The 27514-nt window shown below is 40.5% G+C and overlaps 1 protein-coding gene across 4 annotated transcripts in view; it reads left to right on the plus strand.

Annotated features, from left to right (window-relative positions):
* The window catches only part of AFF2 (ALF transcription elongation factor 2), a 334526-nt gene that overhangs the window by 155853 nt on the left and 151159 nt on the right, over nt 1-27514 (plus strand). For all 4 annotated transcript variants that reach the window (XM_051630068.1, XM_051630071.1, XM_051630069.1 and 1 more), the window contains exon 4: nt 25091-25135. In XM_051630068.1, coding sequence (XP_051486028.1) covers nt 25091-25135 — 45 coding nt within the window. The remainder of the gene's footprint in view (nt 1-25090; nt 25136-27514) is intronic.

The following is a 27514-nucleotide window of genomic DNA, read 5'->3' on the forward strand; positions in this document are numbered from 1 at the left end:
GACCCTGATGCAGATTTACCCTACTAAGGGCAGGGTACTTAGTGTAAGATGACAGAAAGACTAATAATGTTATGAAATGTCCAGTAAAGCAGCAGGGTAATGGTGCTCTTTGTGGGTTTTCTCTTGCTTATCTTCTGTGTCTTATTTGCTTTTTAACCATTCATACATGGTGTGTTCTTCTGCGTAATTTTGAAGAGACATTTGTGTGTGTCATTTGTATATATAAGTGTCAAGTAAACAACATGTATGGAAGTTAGAAGGCAGGAACATTGTAGGAATGAAAAGGATAGATTTCATGTTTATTTGTAAAAGACACCTGCAGAATTCATGCTAGACTGGCCATTGCCATGAGCCTGTTGGCCCTACAAATGTGTTTTTTGACCCATAATAGGTTACAGCTTGATTTAATAGGTCACATTTCACTGCCTTTATGGACACCTTTACATCTTCTTTTCAGGGTAATTATCTTTACACACATCTGATGTGGCAACGTAATTGACTCCTGCTTTTGTACAGCTATAGGTTAATGAACCAAACTGATAATTTTTTTAAAGAGAATAAATCACATGTGTATTGTTTTTGAAAGGAGAGAGAAGCTTTTGATTCAGCAAGAACAATTTGCAGAGAGGCAGCCACCATCTGGGGCTTCATGCTGCATGGTGCACAATGCACAGAAGTCTCCTGGACTGGTACTTCTCTCTCCAGTGGGCTCGACCCTGCAGAGACTTGATACCTTGAAAGCTGATCTGCAGTAAATAAAGATATTTCAGTTTGCATCCACACAGGTGCTAACCTAAAGACTGGATGGGAAAAAATTCTAAAAATCAGGAATCTATTTTTAAGAATAAGAATAATGCCTCTGTTATTTCAAAGCCAACATTTGTCCTCAAAATGTGCACCAATGTGAGTTCAGTCATTTTTCAGTTCCTCATGTAGTAAAGTGTGTGTAGATGGCAGTTCACCATTTTTGATGCTGGTTTATTTTCATACAATTTGAAAGGAGTCTTTGATTTAATGTAAGTAATTTGGCATGGTTTCCTAGCTATTTTTAAAATCTGTTTGAACAGTGGAAGCACTAGAGCAGGAAAAGCCAAGTTTGCAGGTGCCGTTAGCACCTTTCAGGATTTTAAGGGGCACTTTCCCGCCCCCCCCCCCCCCCCCCCCCCCCCCCCCCAGTCTGAACAGAATCCAGGAAATCCTATTTGTTGGTTTTTGTTATAAGGGGAAGGATTTATTTATAAAGGGGGCAAGGGGAAGCATGCTCTGATATGAAATCTTCCTGTTTTCTGAGAATGGGCAGGAGTCCCAAAGCATGGGTGAAGTCCATGTATGTTTTATTGTTTAACTTGCAAAGTTTCCCCACATAGTTTTACTTGTACATTACTGCTCCTCCTCTGTGGTTTAAGGCTCAATTCTGCATCAAGCATCAGCCACAATCTGTGCAGAAGGTGTCAGGCAGCCATTTAAAATAGCTTTACTGAATATTTTCTGCAGAATTATTAGTACCTCTACTTCTGCTTCAAAGCATTTTTGGGGTTTTGATTTTTGCAGAGGAGCTGAAAACGAGGGATTTGAGGCTAGAACATGCTTTTACAAATGTTACTCACATGAATGGGCCTATTAACTTTAGACTACCTGTGTGAGAAAAGACAGCTCATGTGAGCAAGGAGCCTGCTGAGGGCCCTAATTAGTTAATGTGTGGATGCAGAGAGTGTGCTCCAGGAGCCCGTTCTTGTTACTATTCAGGACATGTTGGTCTGTTGTAGTAAAGATGTCACTTCCACTTTACTATGTCTGATTTACTTTATTACTGATTAATAAATATCTGATAGATGAATTGTACATAGAGTACCAGAGTTTGTCTGGTCTTTGATCCTTTTGTGTCAGAAAGAAGATGCAAAAGGATCATATACCCAGCAGAGGAAGTGTGCTTTACATGGGGATGCAGTGAAGTTGCCTGATGGTATTTAGTACCTTAGGAGCAAGGGGCTCCTTAGGGAGCAAGAGGCATTAAAGGGTTTTGAGCTTCCCTGAGGATGAAAATGAATGGAATAAAAAATGGCTCATTTACACCTCTCCCAGCTGCTTACTGAGGCATAGCTGAAGACATGGACACCAATGAGTTCAGTCTGCTCAACATCCCATTCTTAAATCCTGCATATAGCTGAGTCAACAAATTCCCACTCCCTGCTGGTAGGAATGGGGATTATGTAATCTGGATGGATCTCAGTGTGGTTTTTTGCCCACTCAAGTAGTTCTTGACCAATTTCCACCACATTTGGAAGAGATGGTAGCACTTTCAAAGGTGAAAGTTTTGAGAAAACAAGCAGACAGCTAGGAAAGAGACAGCTTAGTGAGGCTGCGGTCGTGAAAAAGGACAGCATGAGCCCAACTCTCATCAGACATTACAGAATCCAGTCCCAGAAGAGAGGCCAGAGAGATGCACACACAGAGCTATAGGAAATCAGCCTTACTTGCACAGATCAAAGAACCACTTGCATAACTCTTTGCATAAGCTCTTCGACCTTCATTTTTGTACAGTGGGATATCTTTACATCTGAGATTTAGGAAGGGTGCACTGTAAAACTTTGGTACTTAGTATTTTGGAACGTAAAACTTGGAAAATATTCTCCACAAAAAGTGTCCAAATGCAAATCCAAACACTTTCTGCAGTCCTCCCTCATGCCCTGGTCCATGTTACAATTCAGCTCTCTGAGCAGACTCAGCAGCAAGCCAACAGCAAGCCAACAGCTTCATGTACAAGAACAGACCTGCTGAGTTCAAAGGAGCTGGGGATATATATGTAAATGTTTGCAGGATCAGGATTCTAGATATTGCATGGAATTTGGCCGGGCTTTCTGCTTCCCTGTAGGAATTGACCTATTGTTTTTAAACACCACCATAATCGCTGCATTTTAATATTGCTGTGATGTTATCCTGAAAGGCAACTGGGAATTAGCATACTGTATTTCATTATTTCATGACTTTTTATATATTCATATTTAGACTGAGCAGTGTTAAAAAGAATATTTTATTTCATTATGCAATTTTTAGTGAGCTTATTATCAGTAATATGTTTAGCATAAAATTTATTAGTGACATGCCCTTTAATTTAGCCTGTCTAATTGGTGCTAATTTAGTTAGATTGCATTAAATTACACCCTTTAATGTAGCTGTGTGTGGGTCAAGAAATCCATTCCAACAGGTTAGGTAATTTTTCATGCAGCTGAACAGTAAAAATGGTATTAAGGTAGCTGAAAAATGCAATCATGTTCCAAAATAATAGTTTTCCTGGATATGATTATCGGGGAAACAGGATTTCTGTTATAAGTGCTCTTCCTTTGGAGACTTACAGGGTTCATCTTCCATCTAAACTCATGTCCCCAGTCTCCACAACAAAGACAAAGGATGGGAATTAAGATCATTACTCTTACGTGAGGGGGAATTATTAAGAATTATCTTTATTTCAGCCTTCATTCCTTCTTTATCATGCTTGGCACAAAGATAACAGTGAAAAATATGTTGTCTCTTCTTTTATCTGAATTTCTGCTTTCTGCTCTATTAGAATTACTTTGGTCAGATGGTTGAAGTGGAAAGTAATTGATTTGATCTCAGCAGTGTACAAAGAAGCAATCTAAGCCTGACAAAACAAAACAAAAAATCTGACCTGTAAGAGTCATCGATCTCTAGCAGTAAGAGCAGAGGGCAGCAAGGCAGGACTCCTGGGGGCAGGTCTTCAGCTGGTGTAAATTGTTGTAGCTGTTATGAGTCAATGGTGTTTGAAGTCACTTGTAATTTTGCCAGTGGAGGTGTCAAACCCTGGGTTCAATTCCCAGTTTCCTGTACAACCTCCAGAAAACTCCTGGTCCTCTCTGGTCCTTGGGTGTGTTGCTGTCCCCACTGTGGATCAGTGGTTGCCGCTTTCCCTCTGTCCTGACTTCTCTGCTGGGAGTCTAGTCCAAGCACAAGGCAAAGTTCTTCAATTTTTGGAAGTGTTTTAATATGTGATTTCTGGGCATTAGGAAGCTCCATCACATCTTGGTGTGCTGTCTGTAGCAACAGTTGCAAGGAAATTTGGGGGAGAAAAAAAGACATCTTTCTCTTCATGAAATTAAGTGTCAGGGATGGATGGCTTGGTGTTATTGTCATGGGAGATCAATAAATAATCTAATAATCTCCTCCAAAGTCCTTTTTTTTTTAGCCAGAGAGCTTGATTCCTGTATAAAAGGATCTGACAGGTTTTGAGCATGCTTCTAGGGATGGCCCTTCTAGAATAATGGTTCACCAACCTGGTTTTGCATTTTTTTGCTGAGGTTAAGGTGTGGTGTTGTCATCATTGCTGAAGGATTTATGTTGTTAAACTGCACTTTCCAGTTTTATTGTCATCATCTTGTTCTTGTGGAGCTTAGTTTTGCTATAGAGTGCCCGAATAAATAGTAACACTTGCTGTCTTTTTCCTCATAACCCCTTCCTGACATAGCAGTATTTGTAAAGGTTTCGGGTTATAGTCTCAGATTACCCATATCCTTGGAGAGCATCTATACAGGCCAATATATGGGAGCTGAGTGAGAAGGAGCACTGGTAGAAGCTTAGATGCAGGGAACCACTAGGGAGGAAGAACAGGAGTATGTGCTGTTGTTTTACCTTTACCAGCACATATGATGTTATTGCAGCTGAGTTGCACGTTATTGGTATTTTGCAGGTAACTGGCAGGATAGACTCTGTAGCAATTTTCTCTTCCTGCTAAGTGCTAATCCATAGGGTATCTCCTTGGCAAAAAAGAGCTGGTTATACCAAAATATCAACCTGAGTTTCTTAACACAGCCAACTGAGCACTGAGGATAAAGCTAAATGCCTGTTAGGTCTGATCCAGAAGGCTTTTTAATTCTTGGAAAAGGCTCCCATTCAGATGCTAGAGCAGTTGTCAGGGATTTAGCCCCCAGAAGGCACAGGAAGAGCCCATTTTTGAGATCTGTTGTCTGGGCTAGGATGATACCTGGTTGTCTTTTGGAAAGATGCAAGATCAACTTTGCCTAACAACCCAGCTGCAAGACTGGCATAAAAAGAATGCAGCAGCAGCTCAGTTACAAACATCACACTGAGTATTATGTTTTGGGTAAATAAATATAAAAAAGAATAAGTGGAAATCTTCCTCTAATAGGAAAATACATCAATGATACTCTAATTAGAACCAACATTATTCAAGTAGAATAAAGTATTTATTTTACTGTGATTACTTGTTTATTTTTGGGAGCTATATCCAGAAGCAGAATATCCAGACTGGAAGGGATACAGCAGCTGCCTAAAACAAGTTTCTTAAATCTGTGTTTAGCAGCTCAGTTGATACTTATCAGTAGAGCCTCAAGACATCAGACTGGACAAATACACCAAATCCATCTGGGTCACAACATGGTTACTACCCTGTGCCTTGGAGTGTGCACCTGGATTTTCATGAAACTGCAGCTCAAGCAGTATGGAGGGAACAGGCAGAAGCACAGTACAGCTACACAAGAAATTAGTCTGTTAAGACCTGCTGCAGTCCTACAATGCATGCATTGATGTAGACAGATTTTATCCCAGAAACAAAACTTAACAGTCTGGATAAGTTTTCAGGGCTTTAAGGAAAAGAGTGGATTTTTAAAAAGATGTGTGTTTATATATTGGCTTTCGATTTAGGACAATAAACACTCTATGCACACTAGTGCTGAGCATCCTTCCAGCTATTTAAACGTTCCCAAACTAAACACACAGTTCCATCCACTCCTCTGCTCTGTCAACAGGAGAAAATTATCAGCTCCAGCAGCAAAGCCAAATTTACAGCCAGACTTAAGGGGCTGGTCGCAGGCAACTTGCTGCATCCTGCTCAGTAGCCTATTCTGGAAGACAGCTGCTGAGGAGGACATAGCAGCTGGACAGACCGTCTGGGTCAGGGGATCTCCAGTGAGGAAGTGAGAGAGCAAGTATCTCTGTTTCATGGACTCCTGCCTGCAGTCTGGAGGCCCTGATAATCCCCAATGATTCAAAATATTCAGAAACATCACCAGGATATTGTATTTAAATTAACTGCATAATAAAATGTTGTAGCTTAATTCTGAGGTTTCATGTTGAAATTAGCTCTTCAGCTCTCCCTGTGTCCTCCCCCTCTGTCCTGCTGCAGGGCAGAGAATGATTGGCTGGTCACTCCAGGCCTTGTTCTTTGTGTTCAAAGCAAAAAGAGAAGCGGTGCCAGCCCTGCCTGTTGTTCTGATAAATGCAGAGTGTGCTGGATCTGGTGCCAGTGCTGTTCTTGCCAGCACTTAACTGCATAAACGGGGACACTGGCATCACTGGCAGGGGATGCAGGGTTGTGCTGGGATACTTCTGCTACAGAAATCTAGGCCATCAGTAGTGTTCTTGATCTTGTGTGACGTATTAGAGCTGTAGCTTTTGGTTTCTTGCTGTAAATCCAAAGCGCTCACTAGGAAATGCTCTATGGCTGGCTGTGTGCCTGCAGCTGAGGTGCTGGTGTAGGGAATAGTGAAATGGCTTCCCCCCATGAGGTGTGATGTGGTCTTACCAGAGTCTCTGTGATAACATCCTGGCCTTCAAGTAGAGGCTGAGGGTCAGCATGAGAGTGTGGTCTCCCTGGGCTTCCATGAGAGGTATCTGGCAGAGCACAAGACTGAACTGAGGTCTTCCAAGAAGCTCTTGTTTCACGCCACAGCCATTTTGGCAATGACTCAGGCTTTGGGGAAAGATGCAACTTGTCCTGAATTGGTTCCCATTGCCTGCAAGTAGCAGGCACCAGCTCTGGCATTTGCTCATTGTTTTGAGTGCTGTTAGGTGGGATGCTGCCGGCGGGATGCAAGCCAGTACTTTGTCTGGTAATATTTAGAAAGAGATAAGAAGAACCTGCTTTTTATCTGTTCTCATTCTTCCCTGCCAGCCTGTGCTTGCTTTCAGCTCAGGAGACTGAAATCTTCTGTTCTCTTGTACAAAGAAGTCACTCTGTGAGCAGAGGAGCTAATGAAGCCTGGCTTGTAATGTCTCTCTCTCATGCGGATCCTCTGATACCTTACAAAGGGTGAGCTTTATTAGCTTTTCCTGTAATGGCACAGCAGTAGGGTCCCTCTCCTCTCCCCCACTGCCTTCTTTTCAAACTCAGAAGAGTTTCTGTATCTTTTGACCTTGATGCTGGACTGCAGGGGTGAGCTGTACACCCTTTTTTTATGAGAGCACAAACATATGCATTATTTCAGACTCCTGTGACTATAACCTGTGGGTGTCTCATTTCTGTCAAGAATCAGGCTAAAAATGAAACAAACATGTCCCCTGAAATTAAAAAGAAGCATCAGTGTTCAAATGACTTTATTGTGTAAACTGGGGAGTCATCTAAAAAAATCCAAAATAAGGGCTATACTGGCTAAGCTGAAATCCACCCACTCGTAGCAGCAGGAGTTGATACTTTATTAGAAGAGTGGGATGTTGCTCCCAAACTTATATTCTGTTTGTTAACATATACACAAGACAGCCCCATCATGTGGCTTCTCTTTTTAGTCCACGAGTCAGCTTTCCATTTTCTTACTATTAGAATTGGTGAGGCAGGAAGAGAATGGTTCATCCCTGCCACTAACAGGCAGAGGGAGACAAGAGCAGATGAATGGGTTAAAATCAGTACTGAAGTCAAACATGAGATTTTCCTTGTCAGTTTGTCACAAATGCAACCATATTTAAATTCAGCTGCTCGGGTAACACCCAAAAGTTATCATTGCACTAATGCCATTATGATAGTGCATCAATTGCTGTAAATCACAAAGCAATAGATAGGGTGTAGCTGTCATGTTCTTTGTGATTAAAAGATGTAGAATCTCTAATCACTGCAATGAGGAAAGCTGTCATTGATAAAGGGAATCGGGAGCAGGAGAGCAGTATTGATCTTGCCAAGGAATTTGGAAACTCTTATTTCTCAGGTTTTGCAGACTTTGAACAGCCTTTCAAGACACCCCATCAGCTTCACACATACACCCCCTGCAGGGCTGGGGTAATAAATGAATAGGTTAACATCTGCCTTGCTCAGCTTCTCTAGCAAAAGGATGTTCAGAATATGCTATTTTTTTTTTAGCAATTTCTTGTCATAAAGGACAAGCTATTTGGTAGATCAAAATCAGAAATGCACGCTGTAGTGCCACCTGGGAGGGAGGAATGGCTGAGTGTAGTCTCACATCATGCAGGTGACAGGGGTCTTGGCCCTCCCACTTGCGTTGGTGCCAAAACCAGTGTGAGCTCCGTGCAGCCGACAGAGGCCAACTGCAGAGCCAGGGGCATGGCCCCTGTGCTGAGCCCAGCCCCAGCACAAGCCAGCATTTTGTCCATTGTGACTAAATACCTCCTTGAACTTGATTGCAAATGACACAACTTCTCTGCTTGTAACTGAGAATCAAGCTTTCCCTTGCTCCAATAAGATTGGCAGTGCTTATCATCTGTGTTCCTCTTGTTAAAAAAAAAACACAACAAAAAAACCCCAGCAAACAAAAAAACCCAACCACAACAAAATGCCCAAAATAATTTATTGCCAATATTAATAAATTATTTACATCAAAACCCTGCAATTGTAGGCAAAAATTGGTATAAAATTGCGAAGTATGATAAAAATGGAAGGATAGGGCTGGATTGTCAGGCTATTTGGTCATTTTTCATACATTTGACTGTTATTTTGCTTTTCCCTCAATAATACCCATGGATCAACATACAAGGAATTTGTGTGATTTTTTTAAATTAATATGTAGCAAATGGCTTGAAAGCTTTTATACATGTATAGCTTTCATTTACAATTACATAGTTCGTTGTATCGGTGTGTCTGCATATAAATGTGTGTATGTACACAATATCTGTATGTACATGTGTTTAAACTAATATTCTTTGTATAGAAATACCATACCCTCGTGTTGCAGTTTCACTGGTTTTCACCACTCTCTTCTTTATGCTTGGGTGGTCATATTTTGAAATTTCCCCAGGACCAGTTTTTCATGCAGTCACGTTTCTCATCACATCTGAAGGATGTTGTGCTTCGCATGGTAATTAGGTCCTCTTTGTTTCATCTGCTGAACTGCTCTGTTACTTCCTGCAGCACACTCACGACTGGAGGCTATTGCTGAAATGTTAGAGCAGTGGAGATTCTCTAGGAGTAAACAGCTTCACGTTAACTTGCTTTTATTTTTTTAATGCTGATTTATATCCTGTTTAAACCTTGTGCAATTATATTTATCCTTGTTGCCTTCTTAGAGTAATGCCATTTATTAGAATAATTTATTATTGCATTGTGTGGCTGGTGGGTGTGTATGGAAATTGTTTGAGTATTTACAAATATATAGGACTTTATATATAAAACCACACAAATATCTGTCTATCTCCCTAAGGCTTGAAAATGCTATGGTTTAGCTGGGAGTGGAAGTTGCTGTCAGGCTTACAGAATTTAAGCTTTCATGGCTTAAAAGACAGCTCTGATTGTTAGGTTTTTTGGGCCCCCCATGAAGGGAGGCAGAGGGTGGCTTCAGCCTGTGTTTGGTGTTTGTGGGGCCAAGCAGTGGCTGGATTGAGGGGACAGTCTGCTCCCAGAGCCCCTCTTGCAGATCCTGGGGCAGGGACCCATGCATGGCACAGCAGGGACCAACATCCAGTGCTCCTGCAAGCCTGGCCGGGCCACTCCCTAAGAAGGGAGTTTCTTCCAGCACAGTTTCATATTTCCCTTGTAGCTGTCAGGTTATAATGGAGAATCAAGCCCTATGTTTTTAGCCTTTGTTGTTTAGAAGAAGACTTTCCAAACCTGCACAACACCCTTTGCTGGTGCAGCCAGCTCCTGCGCCAGGTCACTCACGCTGGAGCCAAAGGGCAGCTGGTGGGAGGCGAATCACCTTGTCCTGCTGAGCTTGCCAGCCCTGGTGGTGCTGGGGAAGGCAACAGGAACCAGGTCAGGTTTGCCCGAAGGCTGCTGGGGAACCCCTGCCTGGGGTGCCTACAGAGAGAGCTTCAGGGCAGGACCACTGAAAATGCCTGCAGTCATCTCAAGAAATGGGAAGCGATCTAGTAGCTGACCCTGAATTCCCTTTCATTCGGTACAAAGCTGTGGCATGACTTTTTAAAACATAAGCCAGTGTTGTTACAGTGGGGACCATGACACTGAAATTCCTGCCTGCTGGAGGCCAGCAGGAGGGGTGGCCAGGCAGGAGCTCCCCAGCAGCTTGTGTTGGCAGGGCAGGGGGGGCAGCAGGGAGATTTTTCACCCTGATAGATTGACTCATGCCCCCAGGCTGATACAGTCCGGGTGTGCTGCCAGCCCAGGTGGTGCACACATATACGTGGGCATCGGGGAGGGAGAGATGTGAATGCTGATGATAGACAGCAAATGCTTTTGCCAGCACGTGGAATTCCTACTGGTTGTTTATAATTTTTTCCCTCTTGTAATTAATAAATCCATGATTACTCTGATTAGCATGATTGCATATCCCTTTAAGTAGTATCTAGATTGAGGTTTACATGGCATTTTTTCCTTGTCTGTGTGTTCTGCAAACATATTAAGAAAGTCTCTAAAATATTACCAAACGTCAAGTAAAATCCTGTCTCCTGAAGGGCTGATGAGATCATATGCCTATGACTGAGTGTTATCTTGCCCTGACACATGGAACTAAGTCTTGGACTGCTCTCACCTAAGAAGGCATCATTCTGCCAGCATTTTCTCTCTTCTGGCCATTTCAGATACGACAGCTTTTTTCCCTTCAGCCAATTAAAGTGGGGCTGCTCTCTGTAAAAACCAAGGAGAAAAATTTGGCAGTTTGATAATTCCTGAGAGTTTCTTAATTTCATTTTATTGAGCTTACTTGTAACATGCAAACAAAGGCATTTGGTAAAAAAAAACAACCCAGCCAATTCTGTGATTTTAATGAATTGAGTTGTATGTGGAAGGGAAATGGCATTTTCTATTATCCCTGTAGCAAAGCTGTGGGTGAGGGAAGCCTGAATTCAGCCATACAGCTCTGCAACTTGGGGGGGACAGTTTCTACAATGAATGATCAAAATTGGAAGTACTGCCATTTCTATATTTTTTTTAATTTTATTGCTCTTTACAGATTCTAGTAAATTGTGAAAATCAGAAGAAATGTAAGAATTTCCCTAACTGGCATGTCAATATTTTTTTTTTAAAACACATTGTATTTTGTTTCTTTTTGGAGCTCCTGCCATTGTTTTGTTTTGTTTTCTTAATGAAATAATTTTACCAGCTTGGAGAAAGTAGGAGACACCTCCATTTTTGTCACAGGGAAGTTTTTTTTTAATCAACACAAAGTGAACAATTTAAAAGTTTCATCTTTCTTAAAAGCTTTAAAAATGGGGTTTTTTTTAAGTCCAAATAAAACTAACTCCCCTTCTTCCCTCCAATTCAAAATTATCATTAGACAACAAATTGCTCCTTGCTAGCTTGACAAGAGCGGTTGGCTCTTGGTCTTGCATTTGGATCCCCAAGCCTGTCTGGTGGGGAATTTTTTCCCCATCTGTTTCCATTTCTACACTGCAGGTTCAGCCTGACGCATGAGCTGCAGTGCAGTTGTGCGTTTTGTGATCCATATTTAATTCACCTAACTTTCAGTCTTTAGCTGAGATGCCCCGATTAAGCAGTGATGACCCTGGTGCCTCTGTGTAGTGTGCAGAAGTGGGTTCATCCAGAAGGTGACTTTTCCCATGGAAGATCTCAATTAAATGCCTAAAGAATAACTTCTCTAAGATCAAGCTGCTATGCGCTTTAAGCAGGACCACTAAAAGAAAACGTGTTGGCTTCTAGAGACATGCTGATAATGGGCTCATTGGCTTGTTAGGTCAGCCAGAAAAGAGATGCTGGGAGGTCCTTGGGGCTTAAGTACCAAGACAGCATTGTATTTCTGGGGAGATCATTGCATTTCAAGGGTGTGATGTGAGACCTGAGACTGCAAAGTCATCCCCAAGCGGCATTTATTCCCCTGAAATGTTCAGTGTGTCAGACCTGATTTCAGTAATAAAATGGAAATAATAGATAAAAAAGGTCAAACCATTTATTGAGGATTGACATTTACAGCAGTCAAGAATTTCCAGTTGTATACAGCTTTGTGTATATATGTCACTCCTATATGACACCATCCTGCTGAGGATCTCCAAACCACTGCTTTCCTGCTAGAGCATGGCTAGTTCTATGTTGCCTATTGTGTTACTGTGTTTATACAGATGCACTGAGAAACCCAGAAGTTAATTAACTTGCCCAAAGTTGCAGTAAACTTCTTGGAAAATGAAAATATAAACTCCCAACTCCTCTCTGTCTCTATTGTTTGAAAATTATTTGATTTTTTAATTTTAATAATTTTATCAGAATATTTACTGTAAAGTTTGTAAAATAAAACTGAAATTAATTTTCTATGAAAGGTGACTGTTAAAGGGCTTGTGTCCTTGATCCCACTGCAGGCAATGGCAGCTGTGCATGGGGATCATTGACAGGGCCTGGGGACTGACTGCAGTGCAGCAAGCTGTAGATTGAGGTAACAGTCCAGACAGGGACCCAAAGAGCTATCACTGCCTGTGCTGCATCAGGACCTGGGCACATAGGTCATCCTGTGTGTGTGAAATAACACTAGCAGCAGTCCATAGAGCAGTAGATTGTCTTTGCCAGTAAGATCTAAGTAGGAAGAAAGGGAAGGAGAAATATGTAGAGACTCAGGAGCACAGTCACCCTGTGCACATACAGACATGCAGAGCAGGAGACAGACATCTCAGATAGGGCTGGTAACGGCAAAGTAATTAAGGGTACTGAAGCAGTAAGTGCCAAGACACTCTCTCCAAGGGTACAGAAGGTTTGCTAATGCCACTGTTAAAGTCCCTAAGGTATCATATAATTCTGGTATGTCTCAGATGCCCTTCTGTGAGATTTGCATTGCCTGGGAGCTGATCTGTTTCCTCCTTGCCTTAATGTTGTGACTTTGAGAGGTAACCCTTGAAATTGCCAAGCCTCAAGGAGACCCAACATGCGCCCAGTTAATGTGGTCTTCAGGTCTTGTTTTCCTCCCATTGCTCATGCATTGCTGCAGCATTGTTTCTCAGTGCTTTGAATTAAGGGGCTAATATACTGGCACTAGGTATTTACAAGACCTTGTGCAGATGTAGACAGTATAATTTATGGAACAAATACAATAGTAGTCTTGAAAACATTGATAAAATCACCTATCATTGCATAATAGGTATCAGATCTCATTTTCCCTGTTCCCCATTCCTGCTCCCAAGGCAGGAACATTTTTAGTCTCTGGATAAGATGCCAAGAATTACTAGGCAGCCCCAAGTGTGAAAATGAAGAAAAAAGACATTTAGGTTTTAATGAAACTTATCTTCTAAGTTCATTTAAATGCTTGTTTAGATAGCTTTTGAGATTAGTCTAAGAATAATAAACTGTTATTTATAGGGGACTTCCTGGCCAAAGACCTCTGGGCAGCTCCAAAATACCAGAACAAAGGATTTACAGCTTACTGAGCACTTAAAATGGTGATGTTATTTTCAAATTCAAAGGTTCTTTTTCCCTTATGACAACCTGTTGGTGAAGAGGAAAAGCTGCCTACCAACCCTTCAGACTCTGAAGGAACTCTTGATAGTATAATACACATTGGTCAGTTTATTTAGCTTGAGTTGGGAGCTTTTACAGATCTGCATTATGTCTTCTGTGCAGATTTGCTTTTTATTCATAAAAAATGGAGGGATGGGGTCTGCCCTGGCTGCTGTAGGAAATTTCCCTGAAGTGTCCCCCAGTCTCTTAATAAGTATCTTTTCTAGTCCATTTCTGATGGGATCCAGCAGCAGGTCAGCAGCATCTTCAGGTAAAGAAAGGCTTCCTGAAATGAGCAGCAGTCACAGAAAGTAAATTAATGGAAGCCAGCATCTGCTGATCTCATTGACAATAAGGAATTTCATTGCCAACATGTAGAAGCCATTGGAAATGGTCTCCATTGGAAACCTGATTTCGACTTTCTGCCCTGGGCTGCCAGAAGTATTTCAGCATAAAATGCTAAAGTAAGTTGAACTTTCAATTATAATTTCAATGACTGTCTAGTGAAATGGATTAATGCTCTGGCACTGCACCTTTGAGGCTTTGGCTCAAATCTTGTAGGATAAAAATCTGTCTGCTTTGACAGTTGAAAAGGTCAGAAGTGAAATAACGTCAGGTGGTCTTAGCCCAATTCAATGTCTCGATTAAGAAGTAGATGTAAAAAGTTGTTGATGTAGGGTATCATGTCAGATCCTTCGCAAAAATATAAATAATTTTTTATTTACATGTTATCAGCAGAATTAGATGCAGACAGCTGCATTCTGGAGAGGTGGAACTTAGTTCACAGTTCAGGAACACTGTATTTTACAGTGAGCAAAATATGGGTTACAGTATGTGGTATCTTAAGCTCAAAAGCTCATATCCATCCAGAAACTGATTTTCTGATACTTGACTATGTCAAGCATAGTTCTTACTTAAGCAATTTTTAAAGTTTAAAATTAGAATTGTTATTAGCTGAGAGGTAGAGAAAGAACATGTTTTTCTCACTGTTGAGGCAAGACAAGGGGTCTCTTAAATTTATTTTTTGAAACTGCTGCAATTTAATGCCTAAGCTTATTAATCAGGATTGTGATTAAGGAGGAAAATGCGGGTATTTGCATAATGCATTTTTCTCTTATTTGAATACATTTTTTAATAATTTTATATGACAATATATAAATATAAATTGCTTCTCCAGACTCCCCTGAGGAAAGGTCACTATGGCAAAAAATTCTAGCAATAGTAACAGGAATTTCTGTTGAGAAAAAGGACTGAATAAGGGTTTGGGGCTGTGTGAGTCAGTGGGGACAGTTGGTGGCACAGAGCTGCGAAGCACTTTCACTGCCCTTGATTTGTCCCAACCTCACTATGCTCCAGCCCTCCTCATGTGTCAGGCAGCCTTGCACTGCTCTTCTGAGTGAGGCTGCAGATTTTCTTTGCTTATTTCAATAAGAAACACACGTACAAGATAGTGCAAATTGGAAATCAGCTATCATGGTATGCTACATAAATGGTCTGGTTCTTGTTGGTAATCTATTGCAGACAATTAAATCAGTGAGCAATTATGTCCTTTTCAGTGCTGGTAGGCATCTAGGCATCTTTGTTTTATTTAATTTCCCTTTCTCTGTGTGTGTGTATGTGGTGTGTCATGGGGTTTTTTCAAGTTGTGTTTCTATCTTAAGGCAAAGAAACCGCAGTCTCCATGTGATCATGATTCAAGGGTCATTTGAGTGGGGTGTTGGTGGATATGGTTTAGGGGAGAACTTTGTGGAGTAGAGATGATGGTTGGACTCGGCGATCCCTAGGGTCTTTTCCAACCTGAAGAGTTCTATGATTCTGTGATTCAATGCAACAGCTGATGGAACTGTACATACGTTGTAAAGATTAATTGGCATTCAGTTAGGCCCCATAAAGCATGACATGCCAGGAGTTATCTTCTATTTTGCCTTCAGTTTACAGGGCGGTTCAGTTCATATAGTGGGCACAGACTGAAAAAAAGTGTATTTTTGAACTCTTAAATGTGTACTTTGTAGTAGGCTAGTCTTCCCAGTGACAACACATTAGCAGAACTTTGGAGATCCAGATACACATTACTTGTGGGGCAGTCGTAACATGGTCTTGCTTTTCTCTGCTGAGATCCATTAAGTGGGGCTCAGGGGACCATTGAAACCACAGAACTATCTTTATTTGCTCTATAGATTTTTCTGACAAAAAAAATAAAGGTAGCACATTGCTATCCTCATACTTAAAAGACTTTTAAAAAGGAGTTTAGCTGGGGTGCAAAGGCAGGAGCCTGTGGGGCAGGGCCCAGGGTGCCAGGGGTTGCCCACTGCTGGTGGGTGCAGTGCTGCCCTGGCCAGGCTGCAGGGCACAGCAGAGGCCGAGCACCCTGATTGCAAACCCCTGTTTATAACAGAACAAAGTGGTAATTTTGCAACTATCACAGCTCAAATACGGGACCGTTTCCCTAGTAATAAAACTATTACTCTGTAGCTGTTTACTTATCAGGAGACCATTATGTGATTGATGACCTGAAAATGGAGGTTATCTTTCAATTCATTTGAAATGCAAACTGACTAGAAAATCTATAGTTATTGCGGCATATTTTTAAGCAAAATCAGGCACCTACATTGACCTCCTATTTACATTTCTTTGAGAAGAAAAATCACATAAAAGCTATCAAGAAACACATTTCACAGCAGGCAAATTAATTGGTTTTACTGTATTTGAATGGAGGGTTTGTCAAATAAAACATGCCATGACAGTTAATAGTGTCATTTAGAGGCAGAAAATTATTGGCTTATTTGTTATTGGATAAAAGGAAGGCAAACACTTTGTATTAGGAAGTTTTAATGTGTTTAAAATCCTCATTAGGGATTTATGGACATTCTTGCTTAGCATAGCGCCTCATTAATTTGAGGCTAAACAGTTACTTCTGTGTTTCAATTCCAATTTTTTTTCCCTTTTCTTTAATTAGATCTCGCATTAGAGTTTGGTCTCTACACCGCTGGAGATGTAGAATTAATTAATGTGATTTATAAATCTAATGGAAGTGAGTTATTCTTAGATATCTTTTCATTTTAGTGAGCAGTTTAACTGCACGCAGCATAAGTGCACACAAATCTAAGAGATTTTGGGAGCTCAGGAAAAGTATGTGACTTCTGCATTGAATACATTTAGCAGTGTCCCTTGGCATTAATAGATCAAAGCATTTTAATTAGAAATGTAACTAAAAGAAAGACCATAAGGATCCCATTCAAAATCAGATTTTCTTTGCTCTAAGTTTGGTACTGTCCAAAAAGTATTCTTTTAGCTTCCCTTTTCTAGGATAACCATGACATGCAGTGGCAGTGGGATAATAGTGGTTCTTACTATTCAATGAGGATAATAACTGCCTCTTAGTGTAGTTGGAATTTTGATCCAATCGCAATAAAGACATAATCATTAATTGTGCTATTTTGTTATTCTTAATAGAAGGAAAATAGGGTTTATTTCATGTAGGAATTTCATTTATTTGATGGACTTTTATGTCAAAGTATTTGTGTGGACTAGTTATACTAACAGGTAGTGCTGGTATTTAAACCCTAAGATATTTCAAAATGCATTTGTTTTGTTTCCTCCTGGCCAAGACCATGTCCTTTCCCTTTGAATTCTGGCCCTCTGTTTTGAAGAGAGTCTGAGGCAAGTTGTGACTGTGGTGGAGGGATGTATGAAAATGACTAATTTGCAAACAAGCTCTGAGCAATTAATTTGGGTCCCAGCATTTGCCTTGCAGCTGTGCAAACTACTGTACAAATTAAACCCGGGAGTACATATTTCAGTGAGGACAGTCCTGTCTGCTTTAAAAAGTGGAACAGATAACCCATCCAGTCACCTGCTGTATTACTGTAGCTACAGTAAAGGTGTTGTCAGATATAAATAGATGCTTTAAGAGGTTCCTCCTTAAAACCTCAAAAAAAAAATGTTGGTCTGAATTCATGAGGTCAAATCATGCTTCAGGTTACCCTGATACAACTTCATTGACATCAGCAGAGTTTTATTCATGTCACTAAGGCCACAGTCTGACCTGGTGCCTTTGCAGCTTTTTCAGCAGGAAGTTACACAGCCCCTGCCTGAGGCTGCTTACTCTTGGGCTGGCATGTCCTGGGGACAGGCACCACGTTCCACTAGTGAAATAGATTTAAAGGGGATCCAATTCCAAGTTGTATTGAATTTAGACAGCTATGTCTGTATAGTAAAGGGATTTTTAATTATTTCCAAGAGGTTTTTCACCAAAGGTTACACTGAGAATAAATATGACCTCTAATTTGCATCCCCCTAAACTGACAGTGAATAGACTTGGAAGTCCAACTCCCTTCACACTCCTTTTATACTTAAACAGCTTCATTGTCTTCTGAGGAGTTAGATTTCACTCACACTGCTAAAAGTAAGACAAGAAACAGACACTTGATCTTTATTTCTGCCACACCATATATCTCACTGCAGCAGAGCATTGCAGTCTGTTAGTCAGGCTTTGATGTTTCAAGTGGGCAAGTGCATGGTGGCATTTTAGGTCAGGGTGCCTTTTATAATCAATTTAATGGAAATGTATAAGGTAACCTCCTCCAGAATAAGGTGAAAATACCAAAAGCAGATAAGAAAATGTACTTATTTTATAAAAGTAAATTAGGAATTGCAGTCATTGGATAAGGAGGGAGAGAGAGGAAGGAAGGAGTAAAGGGAAAAAGAAAACAAGAAGATGTGAAGTTTGCTCTTTGCAAATAATAAGTGATTGCAACAGCCTTTATGCCAAGCCAGTGTTTTGGTCACAAATTAAGTACTGCAAATGTCAGTTATGTTGGGGTCTGACTGAATACTGACATTACCATGTACTTTGGTATTATCATCATGGTGAGATTGTAACATACTACATTCAGAATCTTCCATAAGTAAAATGTGCAGCCTTACCTACATTAAAAAACTCCCGGGAGACCTTGAAGTGAGAGATCACTTTATCAGGCTTCGCTTTCTAATAGAGTTTGGCAATTTACTGCATGAAAATAATGGAGAACCATTGAGTTTAAATTGAACATCAGCATATTGTGCTTTCATGGAGACTATTTCATGCTGATCAACATTGAAATGGTATTGTTAAAAGAAAATATCAAAGAAATGAAAAAGAAAAAATGGACTAAATGCAGCATGAACTGAGAAGAACAAGAAAAAATATAATTGTCACATCCAGGTCAGTCTGGTTTAAAAGTTGCTGTAGCAGAACTAAATGCCAGTGAAAAAAAATGTTGTCCTTGCAGTTGGGGTTGCTCTGACTGGGAGGTCATAAGCTGAGTACTTTCTAGGGAAATCAAACTATAATTCCTTCTGATTTCTAGGCTACTGCCCAGTCACTCCAGCCTGGTGTAACTGCACTGTTTTGTTTAGCTCTCAGGTAACTAGAGAGGAGGATATTAGAGTAGTAGGCTTTTGTATTAAACTGAAGGTACTAGAGACCTTTTTGGAAGTTCACTGAAGTCAGCAGGAGTCCAATTCAGTCATGTTTTTGGCAACACTAGTAAGTTATTTTTCCTAGCTAATGTGCTTTACTTGAGGGAAGAGGCATAAACTTCTCCATCCACCACTGGAAGAGCAGCAGTGACTGCAGGCCAGGCTGTCTTAGCTTAACAACTTAATTAACTTGGTCCAGTCCCTAAAACTTTTTCTCATTTTCAGGTTTTCCAGTAAATGCATATTTGACTTGACTGCTTCTGCAGTATTTGTAATAAGGGGTAGCAGAGAAGCAGCTCTCTGTGTTTTGTTTTAGACAATAGTTTTTCTCTCTTAATTTAAAAAAAATATATATACACTATATATTTTCACAGACCTTTTAGTAAGCCCCAGGAGATATTTTGGGGGTTGAAATAATGGGAAATGTAGTCTTCTCATGGTATTTTAGTTTCAGAGTGGTGGAGGTACTAAAAGAAAATATTTTATATACATTATTCGAGACCCACAAATGGGTCCCTTGAGAATTAATAACCCTGTGAAAAACACATATATGTATTTGAATACCAAGGGAATAATTTTATTTTGATTTTTTTTTTTTAATACCACCATGTTTCACTTCATTCAGTTTCCTCCAGAGCCCAGACACATATTCCTAATATATGTTGGTGATAACCTCATGAATATCAGATACACCAGAAAAAAAACACCACTCAGGTTGCAGTAGTAATTCCTTGCTCTTATGCTGCTCCCATTCTTACCCGTTTGTAAGGAAGAGCCAAGATACTTCCAGCTAGTGAAATTAGTTTGACATCTATTTCAGGTGTTTTTAGCATGAATGACCCTTTTGGGACCAAATATTAGTGAGATAGGAAAAAGACAAGACCATGAACTGTGAAACAGCCCAAGAAGGTTTGAACCCTGGGTTCTGAGCAGTGGTGTAAAGTTTACCTCAAGTAAATATGGAACAGTCATCTTCTGGAGAAGTGTGTAGTCAGATGGTAGCTGAGGGGAAGTCTTCAAGAGGGCAAGTCCAGAAGAGATATAGGGGATAACTGAAGAAGAGAAATGAAGCCTGAGCATGCAAGGAGATACTGATAGCAATCAAAGGAAAGCTGGTGTTGGAAAAGCATGGTTGTATACTCCATTCAAGTGCAGGTGAAGTATGGCATCTTCTTAGATTTGCAAAAATTGAATCGCAGGTTCATAGGAGTTGGAAGGATGTTCAAAGGTCATTTAGTCAAGTGTCTTTTATCTGAAATCCCTGCTATTCTTAGTACTGCCCGATCATTTCTCACTTGTATTAATCAAAAAAAAGAAGCACTCTGTGCAAACAGGAAGCCTGGCAGAAGCCGAAGGCATTCGTAGGACAAGGTTTCTGCTGACAGTCCTGTTTTTGCTGTTTCTGTTTTTCTGAGTGTTTGCCTCTTATCACTGTGTAGTGCACACTGGAAATGATCAATCAAGGCTTGTGCACAGGGTCTGTTCATGCTAGCAAGTGAAAAATCAATTTGTGTTTGAAGGAGTAAACAGTAGTATGAGCTTCATCTCCCGAGTCAAAATGGGTTCCTTGATAAAGGAGATGACAATGAAAGCTGAACTCTTGATGTATAAGCGCGTAGGTGCTCATATGGAGGAAATAAGAGTGGATTCCTACATTCATTTAGCATGCTACATTTATCTTTCCAATAAAACAAAGATAGAAAGAAGAGATTACTTGTTGAATGCCAGTTGTGCATCAGTAAAGCCAGAGGGATTGTTCACAAACAGCTTATCCAGATGAAAATGTAGTCCGTCAGTTCTGGCAAAGACATTACTCATTGTGTGTTTCTGCTTCCTGGTACTGCATTTGAATTTTCAGAACTATTCTGACAAGTCTGTTGGAAGATTTTGTTGCTAACATTTCTGAGAAATGCCTGATGTTATCTGTCAATTACAAGGAAAAGAGACTTTATATGATTCTGTGCTGCAAAAAACCAAAATCTGCTCTCCTACAGGTTATAAATTGTCCAGGAGGTAAGACTGGTCAAAAAACTATTGGATGAATAAATGGAAGGTTAGATCAACATGATATCAGATATTGTAACCATTCACCCAAAGTAATTTGATCTGCCAAACATTAAAGGCTACTATTCCCTCACTCTTAGATTTCTGCCCTCCTTCCCTCCCTTTAAAGTTTAGCACTGAGCCATCCAAGCCATGCATTAAACCTTTGGTTCCACATAATTGAAGTTCTGATCTCTGTTTTATGAGACCAAAATATGAAGAGCCTTACAATACTCACTTGTATTAGGTGGAATGTTTGACCATCTCACCTTTCATGTTTTCTTGCTTTTTTTTTTTTTTTTTTTTTTTTGCAAGCAATGTTTGAAAGTAAACACAAAGCATTTTGATGGAAAAGGGTTTTGCCTGATTAAAATGAAATTGGAAGACCAGTTCAGTGTAACATGGAACTGTTGTGAAATCTGTTTGTTTTGTTGGGAGTTTTATTATGTCAGGATGTCTGCCTGCAGCTTATGTAATATTCACTGTTCTTCAGTCCGGGGTTCACAAAAGTGCTGCCGGCTGGAAGAAGAGCTCATGATTTGAAATGCAACGACTCAGTCTTATGGAAGCCAAATTCCTGGAATCTGCCCTTTCAGCTGAGTTAGACCATGCTGCTCACAATGGAAGTAACACACCAGGAAGTGTGCACCAATGCAGGCTGTGCCCTCCTTTTAAGAATCTTACTACTGAAGAGGAGGGGGGGTGGAGAATCACATCATGGGTCCTAAACTACTTGACTTTTATTAGATTAGGCAAGTAGTAGTATGGGATGGATGTCTAATCTTGACTAAACTAGAGGAAAAATGTGGCATATTGTATTAATAGCAATTCTAATAACAATTTGTTATGGCACTAGAACTCAAGAAGGTGATGAATATTGTATCTGCTCTGTTTCATTCTGTCCTGATGAATCTGTGCTTGGATGCCATGGTGTGCCATGTGGGCCTGCTTGCACTTGTTACCTGAATGCAAGTGTTCATGGGCAATTACAGCTGCAATTTTTTATTCACTTTTTGAAAGGCTGAGAGGCTTTTTTTGGGGGGGATTTTTTGTTTCGTTGATGTTTTGTGTTTTTTTGGTTGGTTGGCTTTTTGTTTGTTTGTTTGTTTTCTCCAGGATAGACTTAAGTTTCTAATAGATCTGTGCCTTTCAAGTGTCTTAGAATGTACAACTGTAGCATGAATTTAGAAAAATGGTCTCATTTCTTATGAATCCATTAATAGTAATGTACTGGAAGACTGTTACATTGATCTTCTCTCTGATAGCCATGTTGTAATAATTATTCTTTTAATGTTTGCATCAATCTAAATGTTTTCCTCTTTGTGCAAGCTCCTACTTGGATCTCCCTATATGACAATCACAGCACTTTGACATCTTGCATTACTTTAATACCAGTGATTCAAAACAAAGCAATGCCAAAGGGAACAAAAGTTCTGTCAAGCCATTAAAATCTTCTTTGTCATTAACACAATTAAATTCATGCATGAGTATTTAAAGTTATTAGCGAGTGCTGCCAGCAGAAGCTGATTGTGATTGCATGATATATAGTGGGCTTTATTAAAGTAAAATGGTATGTTTATTGTTATCATCATTAGTTCTGAAGTAACATAAACTTACATGGCACTGTGAATTGAGAGAGGACTGTGAAACAAGTAAGAACATGTTCTGCCTTGTGTTAATAGTCAGGGACACAATTATCACAATTAAGGCATTTCTAAACAAATATGGTATCTCAGCTAACCATTGAAAATGACGTGTAATGGCAGAGAGGGGTGTTAAATAAAGAGAAGACTTCTGTATCTCTGCTGTACTCAGTCTTCCCAGTCTGAGTCACTCATCTGGATTTTGGGCTGCTACTGTTACTGCTGTGAGAGATTTTTTGGTTGGTGTGTACACTGCAAGCTTACTGGGGGAGTATTGTTTTGTTTTCTTGTATTCTGACATCCTGATTTTTCAATGAAAAAAATCAAGAGTGTGTTAGAGACACATGTATCCCACTGCACAGTGCAGTAATACCCATGCTTGCTAATCTTTTTCTTAAAGTTAGCTATATTCCTTGCTGAATGGAGACTTGGTATGAGGTATGGAAAACACAGATTAACAAAGAGGGGAAAGATTACTAATAATCACAGATTATTGAGAGGGGAAATAGTTATTTCAGTGAAAAGTAAGAGGATGAAGGAAGGCCAGTGAAGTGCTGGAATATCAAGTCATGCTGTATGAGGGTGGATTGCATGCCTGTTGCACTCACTGCTGACTATCCACTGGAAGGTCTCAGCCTAGGTTTGTTAGGTAGAATTTGAGCTGAATAGAAATGGAGGTAAAAGGTAAGGCTCTTTTTTTGATCAGTTGGATGTTTTTAAGTGATAACATGGAAAATTATAATCTAGAGTTGCTGAAATAGATAAAAATCACTAATATCCCTGCAGTGTAGTCATATTCACTTGAGTACTTACCAAGATATTGATGAACTACTGGAAATTCAGAGAAGAGTGATGAAATAAACCAAAGGAATGGCAAATCTTGCTTATCAGGAAAGAAGGTAAAAGGTGAACATACAACATTTGAGAAAAGAAGATTATAATTCTGCATGTGTGCGCATGATTTAAGTGTGAAGGGAAGTAATTAATTACTTAGACTAGTGGGAAGAGCTCTACAGAAAGATGGGGGTGATACCAAAAGCAAAATTTTAACAGTTACCACCAAAAAAGGGCAGACCAAATAGTTTACAACACTGCTCCTGGGAGACCCATTTTCCCACAGGTTTTGGGTCAGAGTAGCTGCAATTCTAGAAGATGCGGGGGAAATGTGCTACATTAGCAGAGCATGAACTTGGTGATCTAGTAGGTCTTTCTGGTTTTTTGCTTCTGTAGCCGTGTGGATTTATTCTTGAAGCTCTGTGCTGGCTGAATTATAGGAGGAAAGGCATGGTCAGTGCATTTGGTCAAGCAGGTTAGGATGACAGGGATTAAGTTTAATCATGAGTCTGTTTTACCAAAGTAGTTACCAAAGGCAATAAGGTAGAAGTGTCGGGCAGAAAAGCCTCACTGAATAGTTATGGTATGAAGTACTCACCTGTGTGGTACCTTCCAGAATATTGTCTCTTTGGCTGTACCCCCATGAGAAGGACCCATCATAACTACCTGCAAGTGCTACAAAATGGTTGTATCTACAGGTCATGTCTGCCTGTTTAGGTCGTTATTTGCGGTATTTAGAGACTTTGTGCTCTTTCATGACCTTGGAATGAGGAATTGTTGTAAATGCTACAAATATTTAAATTAGTGTTTTAAATTGGAAGACATTAAGGGCACTACTGTATGTGTAGGGGTTATGGTAGTGTGTATGGGTACATCACATCTTTCTAAGGGGAGAAGGAATATCTGTCAAGCCTCTCGAGGTGAATTCCTGTGTGCTCTTCAATCTTCAGAAGATACTTAACCTGCAACAGGTGGGTGAAGTGAGGGACAATAAAATCAGCAGCCACCCTTATAGTCCAACCAGTATTTTACTACAGTGTATGTTTAAGTTTTAAGAGCTGTCTTGGCTGTTAGCCTATTAAGCTGTAGGATAAGATAGTTGATGATAACAGCTTTCTCCTAACTGTTATCACCTCTGTCCTTCGCTGCAGCAGGCAGCAAGTTAAACCAAACCTCGCCTTCTCTCTGAAGGCTGTTGATAGGAGTAACAGTGGGATCTTCTTCAATTACAGAAGTTTCAGGCAATTCTAGTGCCAGTTCTCAACTGTGAGGAAATCAGAGTACTTTATTGCTTCAAAAATGTTGTTAGTAGCACAAAGCAGCACGGAAGAAAAAAACAACTTTTGACAAAATGGGTCCTGCTGATGATTTATGTTGATCTGAACTGGAAAATTTGGTAGGCAGCAAATGTGGATATAGCACTCATCAGAGGCAGTTGCTTGTTAGCTGTTCACCTGTGTGGTTGTAGTTGCTGAACTTTGCATCCAGCACCTGACTAAACATTTCTGTTTTTCTTTAAACCTAGGTTACCCTTCCCAATGACTCCAGCTGTGTGGAAGAAATATTACGGGTGAGTAATACCCCTTGCTTTTATATCTTTTGTATAATGGCAGTGCTGCCGTTTCATCTTTCATGGAGAAGGGTTATATAGCTGTCTTTAACACTGTAGGTAAACAGCATATTAGTGGGTCTGTATTAAAGAGACACAGGGAAGTGGTAGGCCCAGGGCTCTTCTTAGTGAGTAAGGTCAGTTCACCTAATACTCTGCGTCTGTCAGCCTGTCTCGATGAGGATTCACACACATTCCTGTTCTTTTTTTAAGCTCTCAGTCTCTGTGAGTCTCTCCAGGACACATTTCTCTCCTCCCCTGAGATGGAGTCACCTTATTTTTTCCACTCACAGACTGACCTATAGTCTTCCTTCTTTTTCCTCCAGACTACAGTTGCTCATCTTTCACGGTTTTGTTAAAGACCTACAGACATTTTTTTCTGGTAGTTTTGGTCTGTGGTTGAATACAGAAAATTAAAACAACCACTGCAAACTGAGCATAGTTTAATTTCAGCAAGATCATGTAACAAGAAAATGGGGAGTGTGCACAAGTTGTCTATGTGTACATCTGCCTTACTCTAAGTGTAAGATGGGTTTTTCTTCAGACAACCCAATTTTGGTGTAGCAGTGAGATTTGTTTGGGAGTAGTTTTACAACCCACCAGACCCTGTTTGGAATTTAGATTTTTATCCCTGTGGGTTGAGTTTCCCATCTGTCACAGCTACCTCCCTGGGATTGCCAGCCAACCTGCTGGTTCTTGGTGTAGAGGGGATAAAATTTCAGTGGGAATTTTTACCAGCCATGTCCTTATCACTAGGAACAACTGGTGCAAACTAATCTAGACCTGAAATAATGTATATCAATCAGGCCATCTTGCTTGCAAAGGCATGGAGTTATTCTTATTTATAAAATAGACTTCTCAGTATTCATTGCAATCCAGAGTTAAATAGTTTAGGAAACTTGTTCCTGTCTTGGGATGTTATCAGTGTCCTTTTGGGTTGGCAGTGTTGCTGCAGAAGTATGTTGAACCAGCAGGCAAGAGTGCACATGCAGACCTGCAGTAACAGAGGGGTGTGCATCTGCATGTGCACCCAGCAGCAGTGAATGGAAGGAAATAAATAACATTTAGTTTCAACCTTCAAAGTGAGCAGGGGTTTATTACCCATTAAACACTAAGGGAGCAAAAGCAAAGAAAATGTTGAAAGGCTGTGTGAAATACCTGGCACATTTAAAATGTCTTCTTTCCCTGTTTATATATTTCAATTAGCTTCATTACTATAGTTAGAATGAATTACTTGTTAGCTGGGGAAAGCAGTTGTTTTCGGTAAACAGCATCAAAAGGAAATGTGATGTAGCAAATTTCAGGGATCAATCATCCAGGTGACAGTTTTAATGTGGGAACAGTGCATATAAATCAGAAGTAGCAGAAATGTCTTTTTTCTAATCAAGAAGAGGTGATCCTATTTCCTACTCCATGACTGTAATTTGAGTCAATAAACAAAGGCAGAATGTCCCGGGCTTCCTTCTGAAATCTGCTGAGAATGGTGCATGACTATCTCTTGTCTTCAGAGGATGGGGATGAACTGCAGAGTCCCTGCAGCCACAGCAGCATCTCCTGCCACCACTCAGCTGTTAAAACTGGGGAGACTCTTGGGCTAGACAGAGCAGGGATCCAGCAGGTTTCCATGTCTCTGGGGATCTGGCTCACAAGAGCATATAATGGGCACCCAAAAAAGGGATGTAAGCCAACAGATCTTTCTTGACTGCTGGGTGCAGGTGCCTGGAGGCAACCCCCATGTCCAGCCTTGCCATCCAGCTCTGGGGCAAACCTGTCAGCTATAGCCACAGGCATAGCCAGAAACCTTCTGAGTGTATGAAACCACCTGTGCTCAGCACGCTGCAGGTGAGCATGGAACCTAAGCCATTATTTGTTTGGGGTGCACACTTCCTCCCCACATGTGCAGCTGGGTAGATTAGAGTGCTTATACGATGAGGGTGGCTTAGTATGCCTCTGGTGTGGTGTTAGGCAGTGCTGGGAGCTGACAGGCTGTCTGCAGCCTTCTTGTAACCTGTCTGCAAGCAGGTTGTTGGCTGCCATCAAGACCCTGAGTCTGTGAAAGCAGCAGATCACAGAGTGGCTTCTAGAACTGCCCATCAAAAGCCAAGCAAGCCTCAGTCCCAACTGGTTGCCTTCAGTGGCAGCATTTTAGTCTTTCAACTTCATATAGTGCTGAAGCATGTGTGGACGTTGAAGTACTTGAGTTTTGTCAATGACATTCTCAAATTTACAATGTTGAATAAGATAGGAGGAAATGTGTTTTGAATGCATGTAGAGTATCATATTTTATTTGATAGGCAATGGAGAGAAAATAAGTAAGAGCTTGTGATGTCAATCAGTGGT

This window comes from Apus apus, chromosome 12, assembly GCF_020740795.1.
Source record: "Apus apus isolate bApuApu2 chromosome 12, bApuApu2.pri.cur, whole genome shotgun sequence".
NCBI lineage: Eukaryota > Metazoa > Chordata > Aves > Apodiformes > Apodidae > Apus > Apus apus.